This window comes from Penaeus japonicus, unplaced genomic scaffold (genome assembly GCF_977035675.1).
Source record: "Penaeus japonicus unplaced genomic scaffold, GWHDUDI00000001_assembly GWHDUDI00000034, whole genome shotgun sequence".
Taxonomy (NCBI): Eukaryota; Metazoa; Arthropoda; class Malacostraca; order Decapoda; family Penaeidae; genus Penaeus; species Penaeus japonicus.
In genome coordinates, this window is record NW_028234436.1 from 17,442,846 (window position 1) to 17,455,345 (window position 12,500).

The 12,500-nt window shown below is 43.6% G+C and overlaps 1 protein-coding gene across 1 annotated transcript in view; it reads left to right on the plus strand.

The window, feature by feature from the left end:
- The window catches only part of LOC122255136 (sodium-dependent dopamine transporter), an 83,814-nt gene extending 72,783 nt beyond the window's left edge, over positions 1 to 11,031 (plus strand). The window contains exons 9-13 of the mRNA XM_086530872.1: positions 3,185 to 3,325; positions 4,490 to 4,589; positions 5,075 to 5,181; positions 6,173 to 6,349; positions 6,773 to 11,031. Of these exons, the coding sequence (XP_086386998.1) occupies positions 3,185 to 3,325; positions 4,490 to 4,589; positions 5,075 to 5,181; positions 6,173 to 6,349; positions 6,773 to 6,871 (624 nt within the window). The 3' untranslated portion in view covers positions 6,872 to 11,031. The remainder of the gene's footprint in view (positions 1 to 3,184; positions 3,326 to 4,489; positions 4,590 to 5,074; positions 5,182 to 6,172; positions 6,350 to 6,772) is intronic.
- Positions 11,032 to 12,500: the final 1,469 nt, after the last annotated feature.

The following is a 12,500-nucleotide window of genomic DNA, read 5'->3' on the forward strand; positions in this document are numbered from 1 at the left end:
CTGAGTTCCTTCCTTTCTCAACGATCGCCATCCCTGAGTTACTTTCTGAACGATCGCCCTCCCTGAGTTCCTTTCTCAACGATCGCCCTCCCTGAGTTCCTTTCTGTACGATCGCCCTCCCTGAGTTCCTTTCTGAACGATCGCCCTCCCTGATTGACGATCGCCCTGCTTTCCTTTCTCAACGATCGCCCTCCCTGAGTTCCTTTCTGAACGATCGCCCTCCCTGAGTTCCTTTCTGAACGATCGCCCTCCCTGAGTTCCTTTCTGAACGATCGCCCTCCCTGAGTTCCTTTCTGAACGATCGCCCTCCCTGAGTTCCTTTCTCAACGATCGCCCTCCCTGAGTTCCTTCCTTTCTGAACGATCGCCCTCCCTGAGTTCCTTTCTGAACGATCGCCCTCCCTGAGTTCCTTTCTGAACGATCGCCCTCCCTGAGTTCCTTCCTTTCTCAACGATCGCCCTCCCTGAGTTCCTTTCTGAACGATCGGCCTCCCTGAGTTCCTTTCTGAACGATCGCCCTCCCTGAGTTCCTTTCTGAACGATCGCCCTCCCTGAGTTCCTTTCTGAACGATCGCCCTCCCTGAGTTCCTTTCTCAACGATCGCCCTCCCTGAGTTCCTTTCTCAACGATCGCCCTCCCTGAGTTCCTTTCTCAACGATCGCCCTCCCTGAGTTCCTTTCTCAACGATCGCCCTCCCTGAGTTCCTTTCTGAACGATCGCCCTCCCTGAGTTCCTTTCTCAACGATCGCCCTCCCTGAGTTCCTTTCTCAACGATCGCCCTCCCTGAGTTCCTTTCTCAACGATCGCCCTCCCTGAGTTCCTTCCTTTCTGAACGATCGCCCTCCCTGAGTTCCTTTCTGAACGATCGCCCTCCCTGAGTTCCTTCCTTTCTCAACGATCGCCCTCCCTGAGTTCCTTTCTGAACGATCGCCCTCCCTGAGTTCCTTTCTCAACGATCGCCCTCCCTGAGTTCCTTCCTTTCTCAACGATCGCCCTCCCTGAGTTCCTTCCTTTCTCAACGATCGCCCTCCCTGAGTTCCTTCCTTTCTGAACGATCGCCCTCCCTGAGTTCCTTTCTCAACGATCGCCCTCCCTGAGTTCCTTCCTTTCTCAACGATCGCCCTCCCTGAGTTCCTTCCTTTCTCAACGATCGCCCTCCCTGAGTTCCTTTCTGAACGATCGCCCTCCCTGAGTTCCTTCCTTTCTCAACGATCGCCCTCCCTGAGTTCCTTCCTTTCTGAACGATCGCCCTCCCTGAGTTCCTTCCTTTCTCAACGATCGCCCTCCCTGAGTTCCTTCCTTTCTCAACGATCGCCCTCCCTGAGTTCCTTTCTCAACGATCGCCCTCCCTGAGTTCCTTTCTCAACGATCGCCCTCCCTGAGTTCCTTCCTTTCTCAACGATCGCCCTCCCTGAGTTCCTTTCTCAACGATCGCCCTCCCTGAGTTCCTTCCTTTCTCAACGATCGCCCTCCCTGAGTTCCTTTCTCAACGATCGCCCTCCCTGAGTTCCTTCACGATCGCCTCCTGAGTTCCTTTCTCAACGATCGCCCTCCCTGAGTTCCTTCTGAACGATCGCCTCCCTGAGTTCCAACGATCGCCCTCCCTGAGTTCCTTCCTTTCTGAACGATCGCCCTCCCTGAGTTCCTTCCTTTCTGAAGGATCGCCCTCCCTGAGTTCCTTTCTCAACGATCGCCCTCCCTGAGTTCCTTTCTCAACGATCGCCATCCCTGAGTTCATTTCTGAACGATCGCCATCCCTGAGTTCCTTTTCCTTCTCTGAACGATCGCCCTCCCTGAGTTCCTTTCTCAACGATCGCCCTCCCTGAGTTCCTTTCTCAACGATCGCCCTCCCTGAGTTCCTTCCTCTCTCAGCGATCGCCCTCCCTGAGTTCCTTTCTCAACGATCGCCATCCCTGAGTTACTTTCTGAACGATCGCCATCCCTGAGTTACTTTCTGAACGATCGCCCTCCCTGAGTTCCTTTCTCAACGATCGCCCTCCCTGAGTTCCTTTCTCAACGATCGCCCTCCCTGAGTTCCTTTCTCAACGATCGCCCTCCCTGAGTTCCTTTCTCAACGATCGCCCTCCCTGAGTTCCTTTCTGAACGATCGCCCTCCCTGAGTTCCTTTCTGAACGATCGCCCTCCCTGAGTTCCTTTCTGAACGATCGCCCTCCCTGAGTTCCTTCCTTTCTCAACGATCGCCCTCCCTGAGTTCCTTCCTTTCTCAACGATCGCCCTCCCTGAGTTCCTTTCTGAACGATCGCCCTCCCTGAGTTCCTTTCTGAACGATCGCCCTCCCTGAGTTCCTTTCTCAACGATCGCCCTCCCTGAGTTCCTTTCTCAACGATCGCCCTCCCTGAGTTCCTTCCTTTCTCAACGATCGCCCTCCCTGAGTTCCTTCCTTTCTCAACGATCGCCCTCCCTGAGTTCCTTTCTCAACGATCGCCCTCCCTGAGTTCCTTCCTTTCTGAACGATCGCCCTCCCTGAGTTCCTTTCTCAACGATCGCCCTCCCTGAGTTCCTTTCTGAACGATCGCCCTCCCTGAGTTCCTTTCTGAACGATCGCCCTCCCTGAGTTCCTTTCTGAACGATCGCCCTCCCTGAGTTCCTTCCTTTCTCAACGATCGCCCTCCCTGAGTTCCTTCCTTTCTCAACGATCGCCCTCCCTGAGTTCCTTCCTTTCTCAACGATCGCCCTCCCTGAGTTCCTTTCTCAACGATCGCCCTCCCTGAGTTCCTTCCTTTCTCAACGATCGCCCTCCCTGAGTTCCTTCCTTTCTCAACGATCGCCCTCCCTGAGTTCCTTTCTCAACGATCGCCCTCCCTGAGTTCCTTCCTTTCTCAACGATCGCCCTCCCTGAGTTCCTTTCTCAACGATCGCCCTCCCTGAGTTCCTTCCTTTCTCAACGATCGCCCTCCCTGAGTTCCTTCCTTTCTCAACGATCGCCCTCCCTGAGTTCCTTTCTCAACGATCGCCCTCCCTGAGTTCCTTCCTTTCTCAACGATCGCCCTCCCTGAGTTCCTTTCTCAACGATCGCCCTCCCTGAGTTCCTTTCTCAACGATCGCCCTCCCTGAGTTCCTTTCTCAACGATCGCCCTCCCTGAGTTCCTTTCTCAACGACCCCCCCCCCCTTAAGTCCTTTCTGACTGTACGTTCTCGACCCCCTCCCCCCTCTCCCCCTTCAGATGGGCGGGCTGGAGTGCGTCATCACCGGCATGATGGATGAACTTCGTCTCACCTTCGGCTGGAAGACCATCAGGAGGGAGTTCTTCACCGCCTTGGTCGTCACGTCGTCGTTTCTCGTGTCCATCGCGAACTTCTGTCAGGTGAGGGAGAGGGTGGGAGGGAGGGGAGAAATGGGGGAGGGAGGAAAAGGGGAGAAATGGGGGAAGTAGAGGGAGGAGGGGGAGAAATGGGGTAGGGGAAGGGGAGAAATGGGGAAGGGGGGAAATGGGGGAGGGAGGAAGGGGAGAAATGGGGCAGGGGGGAAGGGGAGAAATGGGGGAGGGGGGAAGGGGAGAAATAGGGGAGGGGGGAAGGGGAGAAATTGAGGAGGTAGTGGGAAGAGGAGAAATGAGGGAGGGGGAGGGAGGAAGGGGAGAAATGGGGGAGGGGGAAGGGGAGAGAGGGAGGAGGGAGTGGGAAGAGGAGAAATGAGGGAGGGAGGAGGGAGGAAAAGGGGAGAAATGGGGAGGGGGAGGGGGAAGAGGAGGGGAGGGAGGAGGGGAGAAATGGGGGGGAGGGAGGTAGAGGGGGAGAGGGGAGAGGGGAGGGGGGAGAGGGGGAGGGAGAGGTAGAGGGGAAGGGAAGAGGGAGGAAGGGGAGAAAAGGGGGAGGAGGGAGGAAGGGGAGAAATGGGGGAGGGGGAGGGAGGTAGAGGTAGGAGGGAGGGAGGAGGGAGAAATGGGGGAGGGGGAGGGAGAAAGAGGAGAAATTGAGGGGGAGGGAGGTAGAGGGGAAGAAAAGAGGGAGGAAGGGGAGAAATGGGGGAGGGGGAGGGAGAAATGGGGGAGGGAGAGGGAGGAGGGAGGAAGAAGAAAAATGGGGGAGGGAGGCAGAGGTAGAGGGGAGGGAGGAGGGAGGAAGGGGAGAAATGGGGGAGGGGGAGGGAGGTAGAGGTAGAGGGGAAGAGAGGAGGGAGGGAGAGCGAATGAGGAAGAGGGAGGGGGAGAGGGCGAGAAGGTATGAGAGAGGGAGAGAGAAAAAAAAAGGTACAGAGAGAGAGAGAGAGAGAGAGAGAGAGAGAGAGAGAGAGAGAGAGAGAGAGAGAGAGAGAGAGAGAGAGAGAGAGAGAGAGAGAGAGAGAGAGAGAGAGAGAGAGAGAGAGAAAGGGAAAGAGAGAAAGAGAGAGAGAGAGAGAGAGAGAGAGAGAGAGAGAGAGAGAGAGAGAAAGAAAGAAAGAAAGGGAAAGAGAGAAGAGAGAGAGAGAGAGAGAAATAAAGAAAGAGAGAAAGAAATGGGTATGTACTAACACAGTCATCTCCCTGCAGGGCGGGATGTACGTATTTCACTGGCTGGACACATATGCTGCTGGAATATCGCTCCTATGCTCAGCTCTGTTCGAGGCCGTGGCTGTGTCTTGGTTTTACGGTAAGAATCGTCAGTGTTATTTCTCCTTATTTCCGTCATCCATTATCTCTTTCTATATCACCCACCCATTAGCGCCCACAGGAAAAAAAGAATGACAACTGGTTTTCTTGCTATTGGTTGGATTAATAAATGAGCTTGATATCTACAGCTGTGGGTCTCTATAGATAAAGGGAGAAAATGAGTTTATTGATCCGAGAGAAATTATGCAAGACAACTATTTGAATGTTGATCGTCCGTTTGTTTTTCTTGTAGGAATAAACTTGGTTTTTTCACCTCACCTCAACTTCAAAAAAAAAAAATAATAAAAAAATAAAAAATAAATAAATAAATAAATAGATAAATAAATAAATAAAAAAATAATAGGAATACATAGACTCACCATCCCTTGAACTTTTCTTCTTCTCTTTTAATACCGGTATCTGGTAGTGCCTGTAGACCAGAACCCCACAAGACCTTACTTAACCCGGTTCTGCATTTCACCACAGGACTGCGACGGTTCAGCGCAGACATCCAGCACATGCTTGGCTTTCGTCCCATGCTCTACTGGAGGGTCTGCTGGAAATTCGTGTCGCCGCTTTTCATACTCATCACGGTGAGAGGGGGGTATGAGGGGGGTATGAGGGGCATGGGGGAGGGAGATGAGTTGAGTCTTGGGGGGAGGGGTGGGTGGGTAGGGATCTGGGGGACGGGAGGGGTGGGGAGATGAAATTGATGGGTAGAGATCTGACCTATACAGACATTCTCACACACATACACACAAATACACACGCACACACACACACACATACACACACACACGTTCATGCATATGTATACATATCCATCCATATATGTACATATCGGTGCAGACACCGTGTTTATATATATATATATATATATATATATATATATATATATATATACATATATACATATATATATATATATATGTGTGTGTGTGTGTGTGTATATATGTGTGTGTGTGTGTGTGTGTGTGTGTGTGTGTTCTGGGGGGGGGGGAGGACGTGGAGTGTTTGGCTTGGTATGGGTATAGAAATAAAGGTAAGATGGAACGAATACACTACATACGTCATTCTACGGTATACATTTAAGGATTCATTATTACTATTAGTAGTAGTAGAGTAGTCTCATCATTATTACTATTACCACCATTGTTATCATTACTATAATCATCATTATCATTACCATCTTACTATTATTATTACCATTTTACTATCATTATTACCATTTTACAATAATTCTTACCATTTTACTATCATTATTACCGTTTAGTATCATTATTATCATCATTACCATTATTACTACCATTATTATCATTATCACCCTTTCACTACCATTATCATTATTACCATCATTACTATTATTCTTATCATTATTACCCTTTTACTATCATTATTATCATTATTACCATCATTACTATTATTCTTATCATTATTACTCTTTTACTATCATTATTACCATCATTACTATTATTCTTATCATTATTACCCTTTTACTATCATTATTATCATTATTACCATCATTACTACTATCCTTATCATCTGTCTATGGGGACAATATCTAAATCGCCTCTTGTATTGCAGATCGTTATAGGCCTACAAACGCAAGCATCCGGAAGACTCGAGTACCACGGCCCGAAACGCTACCTCTACCCCGCGTGGTCTGAGTCCGTGGGCTGGCTCATTACCTCCACTTCCATGTGCATGATTCCGTTGTGGATGATCATCACCATCTGTCGCCAACCCGGGTCTTTCCGTCAGGTTAGTTCGCCTTGGAAGTCAAGTCGGAGGGTCGAGTCGGTAGCTAATCGGGATCTGGGTCATTTTTTTCGTACTCGTGTTTGTAATTTTTTTTTTTTTTTTTTTTTTTTTTTTTTACTACTCTGAAGCAAGGTAAGAACAAGGTGCCAATACGCAATTATAGTATGATATTACACAAATTGAGCCTTAAACTAAGGATACATAAGAAGCACTCTTGAAAATATCATTTCTTCGCATTGATGGCAAAGCCGTTCCCCGTCCTATTGATTATCAATGATTATCAATATTTCAAATTATCCTCTTTTAAATAAAATGGATATGGCCTTCGGGGACAAGGGACTCCCCGAGGCTTAGAGGTCCCTAGGCTTATTCTAGTTGGCCTAATGAGTAATTCGCCACTGAATGAATATACGAACATTTCAGAGACTGTTGCTGAGCATAACGCCGGAAGCTGAACACTACAAGATTCTGGAGACAGAGGAAACTCCCCGTCTGGACTGGAAGCATTGGCTACACGTCTGAGCTCGCAGTTCCGCCTTTGTTCACGGGTGACTGCCGGTTAAACATTCACTTACACACAAGCACACACACACGTCCACACAGACGAGAATATACAGTGGCACACATACGCGCATTTATTCATTTGAACCAAGATACAATAATGCTCTTTTTCTTTTTTTTTCGGAAACTAATACTTGTACAAATGATCAACAAAGATCTTTGGTCATCTACTGCACAAAAGAGACATATCTTAAATCACTCAAATATTCAGGAAAAAATCAAACATTCCAAATATATAAATACGTAAATAAACCAATATCCACATATATAGAAATTTTGCCTGGACGGAAAAAATAAGATTTCCATTACACGTATATCAAGAGGCTAAATTTGACATATAAACATAATGATATGAGGTACAAACATTAAATACTTTCACCATACCCTCTTCAGGTTACACATTCTACAAGACACGAAAATTACAAAACATATATACTCTATCATTCAAACAATATTTATTTATTTAAATAATTTTCCCAAAATATCTTAACTTGAAGACCAGCCATACACAAATATAACGAGTACCAATTGAGACACAGGAAAATAAACATTCAAACAGATTTGACAGTAGCGAACATTATCCAAGAAAAAATAATAATAACAGTGACTTAAAAATCATACGTATCCAGATTATAGCAAACAGTCCTATTACTCGGGACCGACAAGCTTGTTATTTGTGTCGCACCTTCTCTTAACGAATTAGCTTCTTGTAAATAATTTTATAAAGTAGTGCTGAATTAGCTCTGGGACGTGTGATGAAAAGAGGTGTGACTAACAGCGTACTTACCTTACGTTCTCATTTCACATCCAGCGATCATCAGTTAGGTCACTACGTAATGTCAGCATAATGGCGCCTTTTATGAGATACTGGGTTTCTCTTCCCATGAATAACCTCGTCATTATTGTTCCTCTCGTAGGCAGGGGTGCGGCTGTATTCTCTAGGGAAGGATTTAACGAAGTACACAACATTCGGTATACTTGAGAAATAAAGTGACTAACTATTTTGCTGCAGATAGAAGTGTAGCTTATCATTTGAATTAATTTTATCTTCTTTTTTGTATTGGTGACTTAGCTGACGATCATCTACCTCAATAGTATTACCCTCGAGTACATGAAACTGCAAAAAAACACAAAAAAACGCCGTTTATTAGTCTCCACCTTAACAGAGCAGACAGTACGCAACCAATACATATTTCTCTGTGTGCCGCGTGAACGCAGCCTATTGGTCGGCCGTGTCGCCATTAATCCAAACTAACCAATCAGCGCGTGCCATCAGGTGTGTGTGTGTGATCAGGCAACCAGCACTGGGATGGTCCGAGGGGGAGAGACATCTGGTGACTGAACCGCTTGGTTGTTTCATTGCCATATTCATATAGACCTATGTTTTATTTATAAGTTTGTAAAATACCCGCTTGATATTTAAGATATGTGTCGTGTGACGTATTTGCTTAACTGTATGTATCTTTGTCAGTTAGTATTTCACTTTGCTGCAGTTTCCAAACCTCTAAATGGAATGTTTTTTTTTCTTTCTTTCTTTCTTTTTGGCGTATTTAGTGAGATATCGTTAATCTCTCACTTGAAATTTACATTTCAAATAATTTCATGAACGTGATTAAATCTTATGTGCCTATAATTTATTGAACGCGTCCAAATTTATTCTTAATGATAACTGATTACATTTGAGTTTAATTTTAAAAATTTCGTAATTAATTCTAAAGACAAAAAGCTTACAAATACTCCGAACTATTACTGTTATCTCGTCGACTGTCTACATATCAAAAGAGTTATTTTTCAGCCGCCACAGTTCATCTCTCCATGGCTCTTTTTCCTGTAACCGCTCTTCCCGTTACAGTCACTACTGTCATTTCCTAGCCATCTGATTTTTGGTTTAACCCAAATGAAAAAAAAAGAAACCAAAAATACAGCCTATTTTTCGGTTTCATTATGATTATCAGCATCATCGGTGCAGTCATGCTTGGCAATAGTATATCAAGGAAAAACTAGAGGAATCAAACTTCACATATCATAGAACCGACATTTTGCCAAGTACTATAATCAAATCTGTTTTGAGAGCGTTCTCCTTGGTGATAGCGAGCAAGTCTATTTTGAAATGTGAAATATCAGTGAATTACAGAGTTTATGAAAGCAGGCTTCTTTGGTAGGCAAGTTTTTTCAAGTGAGAACTGTAATACACAAACATTTTATATATGGCTTCTGTCTCCCGCGCTTGAACCATTGCTTGCACAAACTAGGTTAGGGTGCAATGTGTCTAGACAGGTAAATCATGTCTTTGGTTTCTAGAACTGTGTAGGTAATATCATGCAAGTGTCCTAGTGGAATTTGAGGTAAATATCTATCCAAACAAACAGCTATCAAAAAGATAAAATAACCGGACTGAAACTAGTGTATCATTCATTAAGTCTCAGAGGGTGCGTGACCGTTACGTGTGAGAGAGGTTCAAATAAGCTTCTCACTCTCTCATAATTGGCGGCCAAGACTACGTCAAGACTTCTTGCATTTTTATAGTTTTTTTTTTGGAAGAAAAGAATAACTTTATGGTATGTATATATTTCACGCATAGTAGTATGGGCATGATCGACATTTATTTTGGTAAATTACTACAGATTCGGAGGCCATTAATCATTCCCAGTGTTGTATATGTTTGATGTTGTTGTTAACATATGTGATTTAAATGTTGTTACGATGGATAAAGACTAGTGTTCCTATATTACTGATGTTAGAGAGAGAAAACTTTATGAATAGAGCTGTTATTATCCCGAATTATTCTATAAGGTTGGATGTACTTCTTAGTTCATTACTAGACGATTGTTAATAGTTGTAGACATATGTATTTTAGTATTTTTTGTGTACATACAGGCGTGTCATTTTGACCTAGTGACTGTAAAATATGCAACTTTCGTCAGCCTGTTAACAACTTGCATACCATTCTGACTGGCTGAGAGAACTAGTCTCCAGTCCCGCCAAACTCGTTCCTAGAAGGAAATGGAGTTTGAAATGTGCTTCCAAGTCTACAGGTGGACTACAGCACCTAACTGTCAGATTTTAGTACTTAATTATGTGCAGACAAGTCCAATAGAAGACTACTCTACTGTCCATGCATAATTTGAGAACACGCATAACGTTGGGGAACACTGACTAAATCTTATAGATACTTTTCACACTGCCGGTACAAAACAGGAGTTTTAGTTTCCAAAATGTGTACACATTATCGTAAATTCTTCACAAGTAAATAAATCGTCCCGTTTTCTTTTCTTTTCTTTTTTTACAATCATGTCTTTATATCCAGCCTAGCTACCATAATTTTGTTTAGTTCGTTCCTTCAAGAAAATATAGTCAGGCGTGGGCCATTGTTCACCGTAAACAAATAATGATACTGTGTTTCTTATCTTACATATCTTATTGGAGAAAGAGGAAGATCTTACACAATCATTGTTACGTAAAAGAAAAGTTTATTTTGTGTGTAAAAAAAAAAATGTTGTGGTTTGCATAGTGAATTTAATGTGGTGAGAGGTGTAATCTGTAGAAATATGTGTGTTAAACGTGTTCTAAACTTGTAAACGTATATACGGAGGTTGTATATCGCTGTATGACAAACATATCATGAAGTCCGGCAGTTTGTGTCCCAACAGCCCTCGATTGCTATCCTACAGAGCTTCCTATGGTCATAGAGGTAATCTTTTAACTCTCTTAGTCTACAGTCTGAGGAATTCTTAGACTACAATTCTGGCAAGCTCTTCTCCAACGATGTCTTCACAAAGAAAGAGCTGCAATTACGTATATGTTGTACATATATTATGTTTTAAGGTATTCTATGTCATAGTAGAGTGTAGTGTAATGGTGTGACACATCCTTGTATAACGGCAGTCGTGTGTATGTACACTTGGATTGTACTTAGTTTTCACCTCTGTACATATGAATACTAGATTTGTCTTTTGTATCTTCATTTCTCTCGAAATGTTATGTATCCATGTTATGTGTCCAGAAATGCAGTACAACTTACCGCTCGGAGAATATTGAAATAGTGAAGATAGAGGATTCAGTTGTTTTGTATGCTATTGTTTAATGTATCGGAATGTCGGAATAAAAGGTAATAAACGTGACTGGTTGATAATTATTTGCCTTCTGCGTCGCCTACTTAATTCAGTGGTCTCTTCCTTTATCAGACTGTGTACCTTAAGCAAACAACGCATTCTCTCTCTCTCTCTCTCTTTCTCTCTCTCTCTCTCTCTCTCTCTCTCTCTCTCTCTCTCTCTCTCTCTCTCTCTCTCTCTCTCTCTCTCTCTCTCTCTCTCTCTCTCTCTCTCTCTCTTTCTCTCTGTATGTCCATGAAAAGCATATAGTCTTACACAGTTGATTTTGTCAAGATGAAAGGAGACATACGAACATATGAACAGCGTCCAGTAATAGACATACATAGCAATTATATAAATTAATACATATGAAAGTAATCATGCTTTAAAAGAAGTGATATATTGATTTATTCATTTATTTTTGTTCATGATTACACAAACGCCAATCTTTAAAATCGTAAGCGTTTTATTATGCATCACAAATCCACAATCTCAAACACTAGTGTCATTTCAACAATACTTAAAACCAGCAACATTTGACACAAACACTAAACATTTACTGTAGCTTGCCTGAACACCATAAGCCCACCATAACACAACACATATTGTGAACAACCCTAACCCGACAGGACAGGTGACATCAGCAAAATCCTCAGCATACATTATAGTATCTAGGGGCATACTTAGGCCATTTCGCACTAATGATATAAGGCAGCTACCCAACACAGAAGCTTCCCTGGCAGACCTTCCAGCGCGGGATGAGTACACGAGATAAAACATTTTTATCTATTCTAAATCTCACTCATTTCCCTAGTGGCGAAAAGTGATCAATTTGAGCAATGGAGAAACTCGCCACACGCAGAAGGGTCGACCTGAGAATCATTCACGGGAAATACTCATGAGCAATTGACACTGAATTCATGGAAGATGCACTGCATGTGATTCTGCTTGCGTTCGGGTTTATTTGTGCTGATTCAGATGCAGCAATGCATATAATCAAATCAGTGTTATTTAATGTACATTTAAGTGAATACGTGCATTTGCGTACGTACACATTTACTTAGGTATAATGTACGAGTATATGCATATTTGCACATTACCGGAACCCGTGCATGTGCATATTGTATACATATAAAGAGTTATTTCTTTAGAAATCACCCGATCAATACATTACCGTATCATTACACATTCTTCCTTTAAAAATATCAAGCGCGGACATCAATTTCTTAAAATAATTGGACGTGTAGTAATTTGCCGGCATCAGTGACTGCTTACATTCTTTTAGTTAACCCTCCAATACTTACATTTTGTGGCTATACGTTAACCTCTCATTTGACTAAATCTTCACATAGGCCTGCATTAACATATATTCTTGCTTCTTTTCTACATAATGGGACATAACGGTCATACTGTTACATTTAAATAACGAAAATACATGTAGTTAAATCTTGTGAATTTTAAACTGCTTTCATTGCTCTTCAGTTCTTTAACTAATTGAC